The sequence below is a fragment of the Prionailurus viverrinus genome, chromosome A2, assembly GCF_022837055.1.
Source record: "Prionailurus viverrinus isolate Anna chromosome A2, UM_Priviv_1.0, whole genome shotgun sequence".
Classification (NCBI taxonomy): Eukaryota; Metazoa; Chordata; class Mammalia; order Carnivora; family Felidae; genus Prionailurus; species Prionailurus viverrinus.
In genome coordinates this window covers 146,827,154-146,846,859 of record NC_062562.1, presented here as the reverse complement: position 1 = coordinate 146,846,859, position 19,706 = coordinate 146,827,154, and the positions used below count along the sequence as shown (strand labels likewise).

The 19,706-nt window shown below is 37.7% G+C and overlaps 1 protein-coding gene across 3 annotated transcripts in view; it reads left to right on the top strand.

The window, feature by feature from the left end:
• TMEM209 (transmembrane protein 209) overlaps window positions 1–19,706 on the top strand; it is a 35,777-nt gene that overhangs the window by 279 nt on the left and 15,792 nt on the right. Inside the window, exons 1-9 of one of the 3 annotated variants that reach the window (XM_047849326.1) lie at window positions 38–148; window positions 1,316–1,452; window positions 1,609–1,667; window positions 2,864–2,995; window positions 3,506–3,747; window positions 8,165–8,366; window positions 13,008–13,183; window positions 13,802–13,873; window positions 16,090–16,186. In XM_047849326.1, coding sequence (XP_047705282.1) covers window positions 146–148; window positions 1,316–1,452; window positions 1,609–1,667; window positions 2,864–2,995; window positions 3,506–3,747; window positions 8,165–8,366; window positions 13,008–13,183; window positions 13,802–13,873; window positions 16,090–16,186 — 1,120 coding nt within the window. In that variant the 5' untranslated portion in view covers window positions 38–145. Of the gene's footprint in view, window positions 1–37; window positions 653–1,315; window positions 1,453–1,608; window positions 1,668–2,863; window positions 2,996–3,505; window positions 3,748–8,164; window positions 8,367–13,007; window positions 13,184–13,801; window positions 13,874–16,089; window positions 16,187–19,706 lie in introns of those variants that run through there. The other 2 variants (XM_047849328.1, XM_047849329.1) reach the window with 2 other exon arrangements.

Below are 19,706 nucleotides of genomic sequence, written 5' to 3'. Positions count from 1 at the left end.
GCCGCCCTCCCCAACCTCCTCTTCTCGCGAGAAGGTCCGTTCTTCCGGTAACTCGTCCGGCAAACTGGTTGCCTACGCCTTAGTGCTTGGCTTCGCGCATGTGCAGTAGAGAGTGGCGCGAGCCAGCAGCTTCCGGCCGAAGAACATGGTGGGTTTTCGGGGTCATTTTTGTGCTTAGTGGACGCGGAGTCCACGCGTGCTGTGGGTTTCCACGACTGCGGATCTACAGAGGGTTCAGCCAAAGGGGGGTGTGGCCAGGCGTCCCTCCACCTGTAGCGGAAAGGAAGAAAGAAACGATAGGGGTTGCTGAAGTTTGTGCTGGGAGACCCAGGGAGGGAAGCTCTCGGGACTGGGAAGTTTTGACTCGCGGACTGGGTGACGGGAAGAGCGCTGCTCTGTGCTTTCTGGGCAACGACTCCAGATATGGAAGTCTTAATGTTTTTCTGCCGGAGATGAGGCCTAGCGAAACAAATATAAATCCCACGTGGACCCAAACTGCACACTCCCCAGTCGCTCTCATCCCCTTCACAGCAGGAGCGTTCACCCTTATAAAACTTCAATCCTCACACTTTATCGGCGGCAACACAAAATTGGGATCTTTGGCGCCCAGCGGTCCGAGTGCAGAGTTGTTTACGATCTTCTGCGTGAAGATGTAAGAGGAGAGCCTTCAATTTTTTTTTAATACTTATATTTATTTTTGAGACAGAGCATGAGCGGGGGAGGGGCAGAGGGGGAGAGAGAGAAAGGGAGACACAGAATCCTGAGCAGGCTCCAGGCTCCAGGCACTGAGCTATCAGCACAGAGCCCGACTTGGGGCTCGAACCTACAAACCATGAGCTCATGACCTGAGCTGAAGTCGGAGGCTCAACCGTTTGAGCCACCCAGGCGCCCCAAGAGGAGAGTCTTTAATGGTTTGTAGCTAATATGGAATATTTTCTCTCAAAGCTTGGTATTTTGAGTTTCTTAAATTAGCCCCCTTGGGCTAGTCTTTGTGACATTCCAAAACAATACGGAATAATTGCACATAAAATCACCACCCTTTTAAATTACAAAATAAGACATTTTTATTCATTGGAAGTGTTCTCTGAAGTGATGAGCAAGTTCTCTATTGATTACAATATAGTGCCTATAAAGTTATAATTTAGGGCTCCCTTTTCATACGATAATAATGAAATAAAAATTTTTGGAAAGACATTAAAGATAAGGGAAAATATGTGCAGTTTTTAGTTACAATTATAAGGGACACAAGTTGGATTTCTTAAATGGGGAAGTGGTTTCTCTTCGTTAATTCCTGTGCTTTTTTGTTTTTGGATAGATGCAAGGGGAGGCAAATCCTAGTGCTTCCCTTATTGACAGAACCATCAAGATGAGAAAAGAAACAGAAGCTAAGAAAGTGGTTTTAGCCTGGGGACTCCTAAATGTATCCGTGGCTGGAATGATATATACTGAAATGTAAGTTAATTAATCAAAAAAAGTGAAACTTAAAGAGGACAGTGGTTGGTTCCACAGGTTTTTGTGGTTTTTTTTTGATTTTAGGTGTTTTCTGTTGTTTGGTTTTTGTGTTTGTTTGTTTTTTAAGATTTTGAAAAGCCTTCTTAATTTTTTCAGGACTGGAAAGTTGATTAGTTCATATTATAATGTGACATACTGGCCCCTTTGGTATATTGGTAAGTAATTAATTTTTACTGTGATTTAGGTTTGCTACCAATGAAAAACTGCATTCATGCTTAATTCAGCTTAGTATTCATTCCTTCACTCCATAAATATTCAAGTGTGTAGTGTGTTCCAAAAACTGGGAATATAGCAGGCAGGGAACAAGATTCTTGCCCTCATGGAAGGAACATTCTAGTAGAGGAATGTAGAGGAGACAAACAGTACAGTTCCAGGTAATCATTAGAGTCCTCTGATGAAAAATAACTTCTGGTGGTGGTGATTCGCATTTATTTTCTCCGAAATGCCTTCCCTAAATCCCTACCATGTCTCCTTTCAAGAACAATCAGATTTCTATTCCATTAATGCCTTCCTCAGGTTCCTCGTTCTGTCCTCCTCTCTACTTCTCTCTGCTCTTCAGTATAAAGAGGGTATAAAGAGTCTTTATGGCCATTAAAGTGAATTCTGTAGTCTAATACACATGTTAATGTGGAGTCCATGGTGTGGCAAGTGAATACACAAGAGTTTTGGGAGCACCTGGGTGGCCCAGTCGATTAAGCGTCCGACTTTGGCTCAGGTGATGATCTCACAGCTCGTGGGTTCGAACCCCACGTTGGGCTCTGCTGACAGCTCAGAGCCTGGAGCCTGCTTCGGAGTCTGTGTCTCCCTCTCTCTCACTGCCCCTTCCTTCCCTGCTCGTGCTCTATCTCTCTGTGTCTCTCAATAAATAAATAAACATTAAAAAATTTAATAGGCAAGAGTTTTGGGATCTGCATACCTGAGTGTATAATCATGACTTCGGTAACTAGCTGTGTGCTCTTGCAAAAGTCACTTGACTCCTCTAGTCAACTGAAGGTGAAAATGCTTATTGTACAAGGTTGTGAGGGTTAGTAATTTTTTTTTTTAAGATTTTTTTATTTTTAAGCAATCCCTACACCCAACGTGGGGCTCCAACTCAACCCTGAGATCAAGTCGCATGCTCCACCAACTGAGCCAGCCAGGTGCCTGATAATATTTTGAAATTTACTAGTAAATGCCATAGACATTATACATAATAGACATTCATTAAATGGTAACTGTTATGAGGACTAAGAAGATAGTTTTCAGTTGTGTTGTTAAATTGCTAAAGTATGAAGGGTTTTGTTTTCCACTCACCTTTAAATGTTATCCCTTCCATCCTCCCCCTTAAAAAAAATAAATTGTTCTCTTCCAGAGCTTGCCCTTGCGTCCCTCTTCAGCCTAAACGCCTTATTTGATTTTTGGAGGTATTTCAAATATACGGTGGCACCAACAAGTCTGGTTGTTAGCCCTGGACAGCAAACACTTTTAGGGTTGAAAACAGCTGGTAAGTGTTTTATATCTTTTGCAAAGGTGGGGGAAAGGTTGGCAATAAATCTTTCTCAATTTAATTTGCCCTTTTTATAGACTCAGCTGGAAGGGACTTCTAAAGCCATCTGGTTCAACTATATTAAACAAGTCTATAATAAATTGTCTTAAGACCAATGATTATCATTCCTATTTGTATAAACTGAATGGAAATACTATTCAACAACCTCATGAAAGTTTGTTCCATTGTTTAATTACAGTTAAAATTAAATGACTAACCCTTATGGATTGAAGCTAATCTCTTACTTTAAACTGTATGGAAATGGTAAACCACTACTTTGTGTCCTTAGGTAATAATATGTAATTTAACAACCAAGTTATTCTGTTACTTTCTCTTTTCCTGAAGAAAAAGATTCATTTCATTAAGTCTGTTTTTATAGAAATTTTACTTATACATGCATGCACATATTATTTATTCATTCATTCATTCATTCATTCTTTCTTTCCTTCCTTCCTTCCTTCCTTCCAGTTGTACAGACTACTCCTCCACACGATCTGGCAGCAACCCAAATCCCTCCCTCGCCACCTTCTCCTTCAATTCAGGGTCAGAGTGTGTTGAGCTATAGCCCATCTCGTTCACCCAGTACCAGCCCCAAGTTCACCACCAGCTGTATAACCGGATACAGCCCTCAGCTGCAAGGTCTGTCATCAGGTGGCAGCAGTTCCTATAGCCCTGGAGTGACTTACTCTCCCATCAGTGGTTATAATAAGGTAATGAATCTTTTTTCCTGGCCAGTCACATTATTTTAGAATTGGGAGCTACCTTGAAAATCACCAAATGAATCAAAACTCCTCATTTTCTCACTGACAGGACTGAGAAACAGTGGGTAATTGACTTGCCCAAATTGCCCATTTAAGAGCCAAGAACAGAACCCAGATCCTGATACCTAGTCAGACGTTATGTATACCACACCCTAAAATGAAAGAAAAAAATCAGCTTTTGCAAAGATAATAGACTGAGAGTCACCCTCTAGGATCTTTCTGCAGGGTCTTTCAAACAAGTTGAGACTATGGTAATTTTTTACTTTAGTTTTTTAAATCTATGTTTGCCCTCTTTCTTTGCTTGTTTATATGAAACTTTGTATATCCTTACAGAATCTTAATGCTTTTTATCATGTGGAATACCTCCTAAGCTAAAAACTGGGATTGTTGTGTAGTTTGACTCTTCATGATGGGCACCACCCTTCATGGGATGACTAGAAACCTCCATTCCAACTTCCGCAAAGTGGGTTTGATAGAAGCAAAATTGACAAATTTGAAATTGTGACTCCTGCCTGAAGTGTAAGAATATAAAAGGAGTGTTAAAGGGGGCATGGTCACGTTTTCAGATGCTCTCACTAGTTAGAACTACATCCCTATAGCTGCTAGTTAAATGAGGAATGTCTGGAAGTGAAATCAACACACTGCCCTTACCCGTTACATAATATTTCTTTGTAATGAAATTGCATACTACTGGTTACCCAATAACAATTTTGGCAAATAATAACATTTAGACAATTTTGTATAAGTTAAATTTTATGAGGAAATGTATATGTAGTGATAATTAATAACCCATAGGCAAATATGACTTACAGTTTTTGTTTTCATGAGAAAAAAAATCACTCATAGTTTTACCAACCAAACATAATTTCTGTTTAATGGCTACTTAATACTCATCTAGTGGAAACACCATAGTTTACTCTTGAATATGTAAGTTATTTTTATTTCTTAAAAACTATTAATCTGTACTAAATAGCTCTGTATAAACTTGGTAACATTAATTATCTTTTCTCTCCTAGACTGTAACCTTCTTTAGTACAGGATTGTGTGTTTTTATTCATGTTTGTTTTCTTAGCATAGTATATGAAATATCGATGCTATATATACATATTTGTTGAACCAAGTTAATACCATGGAAAAGTTAATGAAATGGAATAGTAATTTTTCTAGGGAAAAAATGCCGAGATTGACTAACAGGTAGAAAACCTAAATAAATAAGGAAGAAAAAATTTGAACTTTAATCAAATATATCTGCAGAATATATTAGGGTTCCGAAGTTTTGTCATTGAGTTCTTTTAAGTTTTCAAGAAACTTTTCAACTTTTGATTATGGAAATGTTGAAACATAGACAAAAACGAAGGGACTAGTACAGTGTATTTCTAGAGTCAGAAAACTGGATTGAAATCCTGGGACAATCTTGAGTGAATTACCTAATCTCTCATATCTGAAATTAGTATGGTAGTAATATTTACTTATTATTGAGAGGATAAAATAAAATAATGTACATTATGCATAAGATGTGCCCCTCAGCAAAAATAAACCCGTTAGTGAATAGCGCAGATATCATCATGGCATATAGAAGGATCTTAGAGAAGGGGGTATCTGGGTGGCTCAGTCGGTTCAGTGGCCAACTCTTGATTTCAGCTTGAGTCGTGATCCCAGGGTTGTGGGATTGGGTCAGGCTCCGTGCTGAGCATGAAGCCTGCTTGGGATTGTCTCTTTCCCTCTGCCCCTCTCCCTGTTTGTGCTCTCTCTTTCTCAAATAAAACTTTTTTTTTTTTTTTTTTTTTTTAATAAAAAAAATAAATAAGAGAAAGCAGGGCGCCTGGGTAGCTCAGTCAGTTAAGCATCAAATCTTGATTTCGGTTCAGGTCACGATCTCAGGGTCGTGAGATTGAGCCCTGTGTTGGGCTCTGTGCTGACCGTGGAGCCTGCTTAAGATTCTCTTCCTCACGCTCCCTTTGCCTCTCTCCCTTGCTCACACACTCACTCTCTCTTTCACTCTCAAAAAAAAGAAAGAAATCAATGTGGAAGAGGAGTAACATTTTTTTTTTTTCAACTTTATTTCTTTTGCCACTATACTGGAGTAAATAGTTAATAAAATAGGTAATACCAGTGACCAGTAGTTGTATTTTTTTAAGTTTTATTTATTTAGGTAGTCTCTACACCAGACTTGGGTCTCGAACTCACCACCCTGAGATCAAGAGTTGGATGCTCTTCTGACTGAGGCAGCCACGTGCCTCCATATTTTTAAAGTGTTTAACTTCATAAGGAAACACAAGTTAAATGTAAATTTTTTAAAATTCTTCTACATCCAATAAACATTTTAAAATAGTGAAATGGACATATACCAAAATAGGTCCGCCTATCAACTTTTTTCTGAATAGTACTTAGCACAACATTTTCATTTAATAGAACCGGAATATGTATTAAATGTTCATATGCTTTGATCAGATCATTTCCGTTCTAAGAATCTCCTGAAGGACATTTCTCAGAAATTAAGAAAAGATTTATGTAGGGGCACCTGGCTGGCCAGTCGGTAGGGCATGTGGCTCTTGATCTCAGGGTCATGAGCTCAAGCCTCACGTTGGGTGTGGAACTTACTAAAAAAAAAGAGAAGAAAAGATTTATGTACAGAGATGTTAACATTATTTACAGTGGCCAAATCTTGTAGATAATTCAAATGTATTGAATGTAAAAATAAATAATGGTACGTATGTATAATGAAATATTGTATAGCTAGTAAGAATAATATTACAGAGGATTTTTATAGGAAAATCCTTGGTTACCTTTAAAAACACAGTGAGGTTTAGGGACACCTAGGTGACTCGGTTAAGCGTCCGACTCTTGATTTGGGCTCAGGTTATGATTTTACACTTTGTGAGTTGAAGCTCCACATGGGGCTGGGATTCTCTCTCTGCCTCTCTGCCACTTGTGTGCGCACACATACGTGCTATCTCTCTCTCTCTCTCTCTCTCTCTCTTTCTCTCTCTCTCGTAGAAAAAAAGTTAAAAATGAGGTTTAAAAAACAATTGTTTTGTTTAAAAAAATATGTAAAAACAAAAATATATTGATATAGCTATATGCACTTAAAGATTTGAAAATACATAAAATATGAAAAGGGATTATATTACGTCTAGGTTGTAGTTCTAAGTATGACTTCTTTTCTTCAAACTTTCCATTTTTTAAGATGTGCACATAGTGCTTTTTTAAAAAAATAGACTTTATATTTTAGAACAGTTTTAGGTTTGGGCACCTGGGTGGCTCAGTCAGTTGAGCGGCTGACTTTTGATTTCGGCTTGGGTCATGACCCAAAGGTTGTGGGATCAAGCTCTGCTTTGGGGCTCTGCCCTGATGTGGAACCTGCTTGGGATTCTCTGCCTCTCTCCCCACTGCGCTCGCTCGCTCACTCTCTCTCTCTCAGAAAACAAAACAAAACAAAACAGTTTCACAGCAAAACTGAGAGGAAGGTACAGAGACCTGTCCTATACCTTTTGCCCCCCCACGGGCACAGCCTTCCCAATATCAAAACCCCCCACCAGAGTGGTACATCTGTTCCAGTTGATGAACCTGCATTGGTACATCATTATCACCCAGAGTCCACAGTTTACTTTAGGATTCATTCTTGGTTGTGTACATTCTGTGGGTTTAGATAACTATATAATTCAGTATACCCACCATTATGGTACGGTATCATATAGGGTAATTTCATTGCCTTAAAAGTCCCTCATGCTCCACCTATTCATCCTGTCCCACTCCTGACCCCGATCCCTGGCAACTACTGATCCTTTTGCTTTTTCCATGTTTTGTCTTTTTCAGAATATCATATAATTGGAATCATGCAGTGTAGCATTTTCAGATTGGCTTCTTTTAGTCAGTCATGTGCATTTAAGTTTCCTCCATGTCTTTTCGTGGCTTGATAGCTCATTTCTTTTCAATGCCAAATAATATTCCATTATGCAGATGTACCACAGCTTATTTACCCGTCCACCTACTAAAGGATGTCTTGGTTGCTTCCAAGTTTTGGCAATTACGGAATAAAGCTGCTGTAAATACCTGTAGGCAGGTTTTTGTATAGACCTAAGTTTTCAACTCCTTTGGCTAAGTCCCAAGGAGCACAATTGCTAATCAGATGATAAGTGTAGTTTAGTTTTGCAAGAAACCTCCAAACTCTCTTCCAAGGTGGCTGTACCATCTTGCATTCCCACCAGCAGTGAATGAGAGTTCCTGTTGCTCCACATCCTTAGCAACTTCTGGTGTTGTCATTGTTCTGGATTTTGGCCATTCTAATGGGTGCGTTACTTTCTGAAAGTCAAAAACCAACACAAAAGTAAATTTCAATAAGAAAAAGTTCTTTTATTTTGTATAGTTGGCAAGCTATAGTCCTTCTCCTTCTTCTCCATACCCTACAACTGTTGGACCAGTGGAGGGCAGTGGGTTGAGATCTCGCTACCGTTCTTCACCCACCGTCTATAACTCGCCTACTGACAAAGAAGACTACATGACAGACCTACGAACTTTGGATACTTTTCTTAGAAGTGAAGAAGAGAAACAGCATAGAGTTAAGCTGGGTATGTATATTTTTATTCAGATCCAACTCTCATCTTTGGTGTTACTTTTATGTTATCCTTACCCTATTGTTTTCATTATTTTGATAACTGTACTTAAATACTTCTTTTTTACTAATATGTGTAGCTTAGGAGAGAAATACATTTTGTTCTTATATTTTATAGAGTTAGAATTTTAAGTGCGCCAAATTTAAGAAGTAAAATGCAGTTGAACTGAGAATTCTTGAACCTTTTATCTACATTAAGATTGAAAGCTTTTTCTATATATGTTATACTTTCTACTCAAAAATTGAGGCTATAAAATGTTTTTGAAGCGGTGCAGAGCAAAGCTTATTGAAGTGATAGTTGTCTCTTTTTGGTCCTTGGGAAGATTGGCATGACAGGGAGGGATAAAGGAGGGAGAACATATTTACTCCAGAAGTGCTGCTGTTTTTCAGAACATTTTCGAACTTCTCTTTAGTTTACTTTGAGAAACAGTGTTAGCAAATCTTAATCCATTTGGGGTGGATTTGATTATAACAAAGTCAATTATTTGAAACCAAATTAGGTTATTGAGCCACGTAATGATTTTTCCCCCTCAGGAACTTTCACAGAAAGCACATTAGGTGCTAAAGCATGGCCACAATGAGGAAGTCCGTTATTGGACCATGGCTCTTTGTGTCACTTGAAATCTCTCCATTGATTTTTAATTTAATTTTGCCTGAAAGTGCCAGAAATGTCAAAGAAACAAATCAATATTATCTTGTTATTTGTCGGTGCATGCTTTTTCTTCTTGTGAAATTTTGAACTATTTCAAGTTTTCTGAAAATTATATAGAGTATAATGCAAAGAACAACCTATGTCATTCCCTCTCCCTATCTTTGTCTTATTGAGATATTTTCTGGCTTCCATTTTTATTTCCTCTTTGATCCATAAGACTTACTTAAAAGTGTTATTATTGTTTAAAAGTAATATTAGTGATCGGTGTTGCTTTTAATTTCCAAACATTGACATGAAGGCTTGATTATCTTTTATTTTTCCTCTTAAGTTAATTGTGCTACACTAGAGATTGTGACCTCTACCCTGTTAATTCTTTGGTATTTTTTAAGACTTGCATTTGGGCCTGTTGTGTGATCACTTTTTATAAATGGTTTTTGGTATGTTGAAAAGGATGGCATAGTCTCTACATACTTGGCTCCATATTTGCTCATTGAACCAAACTTCCTGAACGTGTTCTTAAATTCTTTATCTTATTAATCTTCATCCACTTGCTCTATTAGTAAGAAAGTCGGTTAAAAGCTCCCACTGATTGTTTTACATTAAATGTGTCCTCGTAATTCTGTTAAATTTGCTAAATGTATATGAAATTCTGTTAAGTGCATATAAATTCATGATTGTTAATATTCTGCTCAGTTATTTCTTTTTATCTTTATCTTTTATCTTTATCTTTTTGCCTTGAAATCTGTTTTCTCTGATATTAACACAGCTGTACTGATTTTCTTTTGGTTAGTATTTGCCTGGTGTATCTGTGTCCATCCTTATACTTTGAACTCTCTGTGCCTGTAGGTTTTAGGTAATTCAGTATTTATATAAATTAAATAGTAAGTATTTTTGTGAGGAGCTACTTTGAGACTATATAAGTATCTTCTTCCTCATCAAATTTGACTTACTGGCTTTAACATCCTTTTAAGTTTCTTTTCAAAATTATTACTGTGTTGTAGTGGCTATCTCATCCCATCATTCCTTCTATATTATTCCCTTTTACATTTTTAAACATGTTTTGTGATGAAATATGCATAAGGTTTACCTTTTGAACCGTTCTTAAGAGTATAATTCAGTGGTATTCACATTGTTGTGCAACCACCTTTTACATTCATTTGTTGGCATTCTATTGCAAGATAAGAACTTTTTCTTCTTCCCAATTATGTCATTTATTTTAGTGGTTAGATTGTTTCAGGTTTGGGTAGTGGGATCCTCTGGTTTCTGTTTTTTGTTTGTTGTTTTGTTTTACTGTCTAGCACCACAAGATATTCCAGGCTTCTCTTGTACTTTCCTGGTTAACTAGCTCTGGAGTCAGTCCATTTCTCCAAGGGGACCATGATTGCTTTTAGTGGAGAATGATGTTGAGAAATTAATGTTTGGGCACTGGATATGTCATTGTTGATGGGGTATCATTACTCTAGGTCCTCTCAACAGACAGCCGGGAATATATATGTATATACACACACAAACACACCTATATGTGTTTCCATATCCATCCACCTATATATTAAAAACCATGAGTACATACTGATACCTCCAATTGCAGTCCAACTATGCAGGGTTTATTCTAGCCTCCTCCCTTTTCATATTTGTAACTCCTTTCTCCAATAGTAAGAAACCAGGCACTCACATTTACTCTTTCTCACGCACTTTTTTTGCTGCCTGGCCACTTCATCCTTAACTATTTCGAATGCATCTCCCAAGAATGTGAACATTTTCTTTTCTGACTATAGCGTAATTACCATACTTGAGATACTAGTGTTATTCATATTCACATTTCTTCCAATTGACCCAATAATGGCCTTTGTAGCTTTTTTTGTTTTCCTTTTACTTGTGCAGGATCTGATCAAGGATCATTTTTCCATATTTAGCTGCCATGCTTCTTTTGTCCTTTTTAATCTAGAACATTTGTGTGTCTTTGTTTTTTTATGACATTTACATTTGAAGAAGTCAGCCTAGTTGTTTTGCAAATTTGGATTTGTGTGATCACTTTTCATTATTGGATTAGATAAGAATCAGTTTAAATATGATTTTTTGGCAAGAATACAACTTAGGCGGCAGTGTGCTCCTTTCAGCATATCACATCAGGAGACTCATAATACCATTTTGTCCCTTTATTGGTGAGATTAAATTGGATCAGTTGGTCAAGATGATGGCAACCTTGGCCTTTCCCTTTTGTAATTAATACATAATCTATAGTGCGGTACTTTGAGACTTGTGAGTCCTGTTCCCCAACAGCCTTTTACCCGGTGGTTTTAGCATCTGAATGAGTTAATGCAGTGGTGGTTGCAAAATGGAGACTTTCTAATATTTTCATTTCTTCTGCATGTAGTAGTTTGGCATTCTTCTGTTGTCCCCCTTACCCCACAGTTTGTGCTGCTGGTTGGTTCTTCCATTAGCAGTATCTAACCTGCTGTTTAACTCACTGAGTTTTTTCATTTGTTGTGGGTGGGTTCTTTTTTTTTTTTTTTCCTCCAGTTTTCAAGGTTTTACTTGGTTCTCTTTCAAATATGCATGATTTATTTTAGTGTATCTTGTTTTGTTCTTATGTTTTCAATTTTTTCCTATCTCAGTCACTTTAAACATGACTTTCTAAAAGTCTCTGTCCTGTAGTTCAGTTATCTAAAGTTCTCGAAGGTTAAATACTCACATTTTTGTCTTGTTGATTCCTTTGCTTGGAACCCTGTTTCCTCTTGTCATTTATGTATTTGTTTGTTTTTGGTAAGGTTATCTGCAGTACAGTTCTATATGTGCTCTTCTATCCTGGGAAGGCTGGATACAAGCCTTGTCTCCTCCTAGCAGTTTTGTATTTGCCTCTGCCAAGTACCTAAGGAGTATTATGACCTTGAACTAACTTAGGTAATTTCTGGGCTAGGAGGTTCCTGGATTTCACAGGTAGTATAAATGGGTGTTCTAAACCCATATGTAAATGGATAATTTTTAAATCCCCATACAACTTAGATGAGTTTCCTTACTATTTCCTGGTGCCAGTGGACAGATTTTTTTCTTATCTACAAGAATGTGGCCATTTGAGGTTCTTGGCCCTATGCTGGCTACAGGGGATAGAGGTAGGAGAAAAGGGGCTGAGTCCAACCCTACCTCACCTTTGCCTCATTACCATTTCCCACTTGGGCAGTGAAATCCAAGCTGATAGGTTTCCCAAAGCCTACAGAATTCTCCTGAGCAGCCACAGCATCAGCTCACAGGGATGCTGGGGAAAAATAATATTTCCTGCCCTCAAGGAACTCAAATTCTGTTTGGGTAAAAAGACAAACTATAGCCTTAAAGTGTAATAACTGCTCTGGTAGAATCCTCTAGAGGATTAAGTCCCCATATTAACTATTAACATTTCCTAAAAGTAAATTTATAAATTTAAAAGTGTAATCGGCAGTCTCTTTGAATGCAACGCAGGAATTATTACAGGCTATAAAGAGAATGCAGTGTAGTACAGGGAAGAGTGAGTGGAGCTGCTGGCCCACAGAGTAGTTTATTAATAGGAAGCTGTAGTCGTACCATTCAGAAAGAGCTACTAAAAATTCAGGCAAGGGACTTCCTTAGCCTATTTATTTCCTGGGGAAATTTGTCTTTTGTTTGTTTCTTACTGAGTCATTTGAAAGTCTTAGAGAATGAAACAAGCCTAATTTTACAACAGAAATAAACAGATACTTTCAACCACTTGATTGATATTGCTCAGAAAATGTTCTTTTTAATTATTAGCACAGGCAGTCTGTGTTCTCTAAAGAAGAGGTAATGTCAGGGAGGAGGGAAGAGAAGAATCCCTTGGGGCTTTGTCTTCCTTGATTGCCATCGCCTAGGTGCCCAGATACCCAGTGTTCGTGTGCTAACTCTAAGTGTCACAGTTACTACAGCACACACTGATGCTCTTTAAATTCATTATTGCAGGGAGTCCAGATTCTACCTCGCCTTCCACCAGTCCTACCTTCTGGAACTACAATCGTTCTATGGGAGATTATGCACAGACATTGAAGAAGTTTCAGTATCAGCTTGCCTGTAGGTCTCAGGCCCCGTGTGCTAACAAAGATGAGGCTGATCTCAGTTCTAAACAAGCTGCAGAGGAGGTAAATGGAAAATAAAAATGACTTAATATTTCTGATTGCAGATTGTTAGAAAGTCTCTTCTACTTCTGGAACATTTTTTGTCTGTAGTCTTCACTTTTCCTGGCCAGAAACATAAATCTGGCACGCATTAAACACTGGAAAGACTCCTATGTAACTTCGTGTATCTAAAACTGAATTGTATTGTACGTTTTATTCTTCGTTGCATACAGTTGACATTAGTATCCTGCCTAAAACATTTTTCTGCATTCATTTATAAAAAGGTATCTCAAGTATCTATTTGTACTTAATATATACAAGACTCCTGCTTTTAAAATACATTTGGATTAGAACATTTGAACTTGATCAGTTTAATACCAAAAATAAGATTTTTGTTTTGTTCATAAAGCAGGAATGTTCTTCAAACATACCAACGTAAGGAATTTTAAAGATCTATCTGTGCGTGAATAGCAACCAAGTGGGTAGTAATAAAATTCTTGCATATTAATTAGATGAATATCAGTGTTGATGAAGTTGTTTTTCAGATTTTTTTTCCACATGTTTTTGAGAGTTGAGGAAAGTGACCAATTTCTGACAAGATTTTTCCTCACTGATTGTTCATTTGAAACATATTTTTAATAGGTTTGGGCAAGAGTGACTATGAATAGACAACTTCTTGATCATATGGATTCGTGGACAGCTAAGTTCAGAAATGTAAGTTCTGACATTACTCTTCAGACAATATTGTTGCCTCTTACTATGCGAAGTGTGTTATTAGAATATTATTTAGAGGTGTTAATTACTAATTAGAGTATCAGAATTAATTATTATGAAAAATGCAATATGGATGGCACATATGTAAGGATAAACATGACATTTACCTTATGGTGTCTGTTTTCATCAGCTTGTTTTTCTCTCCATATTTAGTAAATCAGTTTCTTTTGAGTGATAAAGAAATAACATATCTAGTTATTAAGATCTTCCCAACAGCTCAATTTTGTTTATTTTTTTTTTCAAAAATTTTTTTTCAATTTTATTTTTCAAAGAGCTTTTCTGGCAGAACCTTTTATATGTCTAGAAATATGAGGGAAACAAAAATGAGGTCCTTGCCCTCAGGGAACTTTTTAAGTTAGAGAGAGAAGGTAATATATATTATAAGCTCCTTCAGAATATTTCAGTTTCTTCAGTTGTTTTAGAGAAGAACCCTCTTCTCTTTGGCCAATTCATACAGAATAAGTGAGTTCCCTTGTTTCAGCCCTGCCTCTTTCTACCCCTCTGTAGTCTCTGTATGTCCCAAGTTCTGTTGGACACGCTGGCCCCCCTCCACTGCAGGTAGTTCCGCTTGGATTCCACGGAGGCTGCCACTTCTTCCACTGTTTCACCCTTCAACACTCATCCACTCTACATCTTCGAGAAATACGTTGAAGTCACTTGTCTACTCTTTTATTCTTTTACTATAATTTTAATTAGGTATCAGGAGGGAGTAGTGAAAATAGCAGCCTGTTTTCTTGAACCAGAAGCACTGGATGGCTTTCTAGACATAAAAATTCCCTCACGAAGATGAAAGGTACAACATAGGGAATATGGCCCTGAACCCCTTGGGTAATTTTGTTGCAGCCCAAGGGTGGCTCGCGAGTGGAATGCATTGAGTGCATGTTGGAAGAGTGAATGAGTAAAATGATGTCCTAGTACTGTACTCTCTTTTATTTCTAATTACAGTCTTGAAAGTTTCGAGTTTTTTGGATATTTTTTAAAAAGCAGTGTGCATGTAGCATATAATATTGTGTAATACTACTTACTAGCAGAGTCTGGTTAGCACGCGGTGATCAAAGACATTAATATTTGTAGCAAAACATGTGAATAGTCACACTAAGTGTGTAAATAGCCTCATTGGAATTTAGTTCAGGCCTTGCGGTATATCTGATTTGCTTGCTAAATGGATTACTGAAAAGTTTTGTTTTTATAGATTTCTTAATTCACAAATTTGTGTAAGGAATTGTAGACTTGTATTTCATCGGAAACTTCTTCACCCTTCCATTTTATAGTTAAACAGAAGCATGGAAATAGAACTAACGTAGCAGTGAAAGTTGCCACGAACACCTACGCGAAACACATAACACACGAACAACTCAAATGGGGTGTTTCCTTGGACAGTCTTTTCACATCCAGAAGTAGATTGATGTTAGCCATCCAAAGTGGCATTTGAAGTTCTAATCCTAAAGAAATATTTTAATATGCATAAACCAGTATCAAATAGATCTGTTTTCCACGTAGTCAGCAAATTGAGTAAGCCTGCTGAGTTAATTATGTTAGTTTGAAAAACTATCTTAATTACAAACCAATATAAACACGACATGGATAAATGTATGATAATTGCTGTAGAAATGTAAATCGGAGATTATCCTTTTAGCTAAGTATAATAACCACAGGAAATTTTGAGAAAAACTTAACTAAAATTTTTAATTTTTTTTTTTCAACGTTTATTTATTTTTGGGACAGAGAGAGACAGAGCGTGAACGGGGAAGGGGCAGAGAGAGAGGGAGACAGAATCGGAAACAGGCTCCAGGCTCCGAGCCATCAGCCCAGAGCCTGACGCGGGGCTCGAACACACGGACCGCGAGATCGTGACCTGGCTGAAGTCGGACGCTTAACCGACTGCGCCACCCAGGCGCCCCATTAACTAAAATTTTTATATTTTCGTCAGCAAAAAGCAGGCATATGTGATTTAAGAGTATAACTTTTTACACTCTGCTGGCTTGCTTACTTAACTGTCTAGACTTCAGGTAGCTGCTACTTCATTGTCTTTCACTATATTCTGTTAATATTCAACTACAAGACAGTAAAAATACTCTTAGTGTTTCATGAATATCATTATTTGAGAAATACTTTAGAATTATGTGTGTGAAATCTTTGCCTTGTTTCTTCCCTAGTGGATCAATGAGACAATATTAGTGCCACTGGTACAAGAGATTGAGTCTGTCAGCACACAGATGAGACGAATGGGCTGTCCCGAGCTTCAGATAGGAGGTATGTGAAAATAGAGACCAACATTTGATTTACCTTCAGTGAATCTGCCAAGTAGAAATTTTCTTTTTTTATTGGGCTGTTTAACAACTTCCTTTGTTATCTTGAGGTGAGGACAAAACTAAATGTTTATAATATATATTAGAATTTACTTGCTGTACAGTTCACCCCTTTAAAGTCTACAATTCAGAGATTTGAGTTGTGCAAAAAGAATCAAGTTTAGAATATCTCATCACCCAAAAAGGAAACCCCACATAACCTTTAGCAGTCACCCTGTTTTCCCAATAACGCATTCCCCAGCCCAAGGCAACTACCAATCTACTTTCTTAAATTTTTTTTTAATGTTTATTTATTTTTGAGAGAGAGTGTGAGTGTGGGAGGGATAGAGAGAGAGGGAGACACAGAATCCGAAGCAGTCTCCAGGCTCTGAGCTGTCAGCACAGAGCCTGATGTGTGGCTCAAACCCATAAACTGCGAGATCATGACCTGAGCCAAAGTTGGATGCTTAACCAACTGAGCCACCTACGTAGCTACTTAGGCGCCCCCCACGAATCTACTTTCTATCTCTATAGATAAGTGTGTTCTAGATATTTCATATGAATGGAATCATATAGCATGTTGTCATTTATGACTGGCTCTTTCTTTCACTTAATATGTTTTCAAGGTTCATCCATGCGTGTTGTGACATTTATCATTGCTTCGTTTCATTTTATTGCCAGACAATATCCTGTTATATTGATCTACAACATTTTGTTTACCCATTTATCAGTTGGTTGACATTTGAGTTTTCACTTTTGGGCTATTATGAATAATGCTGCTATAAAGAGTTGTATGCAGGTGTTTGTGTGGACATAGGTTTTAATTTCTCTAGGCTAGAATGACTGAGCCATGTGGTAACTCCATGTTTATTCTTTTGAGGAACAGCCAGACTGTTAGAAAGTAGCTGTGCTGTTTTACATTCCCACCAGCAGCGTATGAGGGTTTCAGTTCCTCACATCTTCACCAACACTTGTCTGTCCTTTTTATTATAGTTATCCTAATGGGTGTGAAATGGTTCCTCATTGTGGTTTTGATTTGCATTTTCCTGATGTCTACTGATGTTGAGCATCTTTTCTTGTGCTCATAGGCCATTCATACATTTTCATAGGAGAAAATACCTTTTCCGATCCTTTACCATTTTTAAATTCAATTATTTGTCTTTTTTTTTTCAGTTTGCTTATTATGAGAGAGAGAGAGAGAGAGAGAACGAGCAGGAAAGGGATAGAGAAAGAGGGAGAGAGAGAATCCCAAGCAGGTCCCACACTGTCAACACAGAGCCCAACATGGGGCTCGAACTCATGAACCATGAGATCATCACCTGAGCCAAAATCAAGAGAAGGACGCTAAACTGACTGAGCCACCCAGGTATCCCTGGGTTACTTGTCTTTTTATAGTTGAGGTGTTTTTTATGTTCTCGATACAAGTCCCTTGTCAGATACTAATTCCAAAGTTGTACAAAGCATAAAGAATGTGTAACAGTGCTAATTGAAAATCACCTATTTTCAACTCTTTTATCTGCAAAAAATGAAACTATTAAGGTTCCATATAATTTGCCAAAAATATATTTACCATAACTTATTTAGGGTTAAGTAATTAGGTTTCAAAATAAAAAGGAATATCTTAGTCAAGCGCCTCTTTCTTATTTTTTTTATTAAAAAATTTTTTTTAATGTTTGTATTGTTGTATATTTGAGAGAGAGAGAGACAGAGCATGAGCAGGGATGGGGCAGAGAGAAACGGAGACAGAATCTGAAGCAGGCTCCATGCTCTGAGCAGTCAGCACAGAGCCTGACACAGGGCTCAAACCCACGATCTGTGAGATTATGACTTGAGCCAAGGTCGAATGCTTAACCGACTGAGTCACCCAGGCGCCCCTCAACCACCTCTTTGTAGAGAATAAATTTTTCCTTGAAATATTTAAGTGCTTTGGATTGCACATTAGTACTTTCTACTTACTTTGCATGTCTTTTATTTATTTATTTCTTTACTTTGGGTGTCTTTTGATCAGCCTTTATTCTCTGGAGACTAAGAATAGAATTGTATATCCCAAAGGTGTCTATTGAGTATCTAAGTGTTTCATGTGTAATTTGTATAACCCTCACATCAACCTTGAAAGCTAGCTGTCAGTGTCCCATTTTATGGATGAGGCTGCTAAGACACAGATTAAGTATCTTGCCCAGTGTCAACACAGAACAGTGTTTTGAGGCCAGAGCTGTTAGAGTGCAAAGCCCAAATAGTTACTTTCTAGATCTTGGTAATGTTATTTGAACCTGTGCTTGTTCTCTTTGAGCTTTCTTTAAAAGCTATAAAAATGTTATTTTCTACAACATTTTACCAGTGTGATGTGCTTTTTGAAAAGAACAACATTGCTGGGGCGGGGGGTGGCGCCTGGGTGGTTCAGTCGGTTAAGCGTCTGACTTCAACTCAGGTCTTGATCTCATGGTTCGTGGGTTCAAGCCCCACATCAGACTCTGTGCTGGCAGCTCGGAGCCTAAAGCCTGCTTCAGATTCTGTGTCTCCCTCTATCCCTGCCCATCCATCCGTTCATACTCTCTCTCAAAAATAAATAAAAACTTAAAAAAAAAAAAGGACAACATTCTTTGTGACTACAAAATGCAGTGTATATTATGTTCATTGTAGAAAGGCTGGAAAGTAGAGACAGAAATACACAAGAATGTTATCCATAATCCCGCTTCCAGAGATAACAACTATCAATTTTAAGTCACAATTATTATTTTTGATTATGATACTAACTACATATATGTATATCAATTGTAAGTTATACCATAACATAACATTAAAATTTAAAAACTATATTTAGGAGCTGAGGACATATATTACACATGTACATTTTTTTTAATGTTTCTTTTTGAGAGAGAGCGCTTGTGTGCGCAAGTGGGGGAAGGGTAGAGGAAGGGGGACAGAGGATCTGAATCAACACTGTGCTGACAGCAGAGGGCCCAGTGTGGGGCTTGAACTCATAAACCGCAATATCATGACCTGAGCTGAAGTCACATGCTCAACCAACTGAGCCACTTTAAATTAGGGTCATACATGAATAGGTAAAGAAGATGTGGTATATACATACGATGGAGTTTTACTCAGCAATCAAGAAGAATGAAATCTTGCCATTTGCAACTACGTGGATGGAACTGGAGGGGATTATGCTAGGTGAAATTAGAGAAAGACAAATACCATATGATTTCACTCATGAGGACTTGAAGAGACAAAACAGATGAACGTAAGGGAAGGGAAACAAAAATAATATAAAACCAGGGAGGGGGACAAAACAGAAGAGACTCATAAATGTGGAGAACAAACTGAGGGTTACGGGAGGGGTTATGGGAGGGGGATGGGCTAAACGGGTAAGGGGCACTAAGGAATCTACTGAAATCATTGTGGCACTATACGCTAACTAATTTGGATATAAATTAAAAAAAAAAAAATTAGGGTCATACAATTTTGTTAACTGCTTTTTCCCCCAA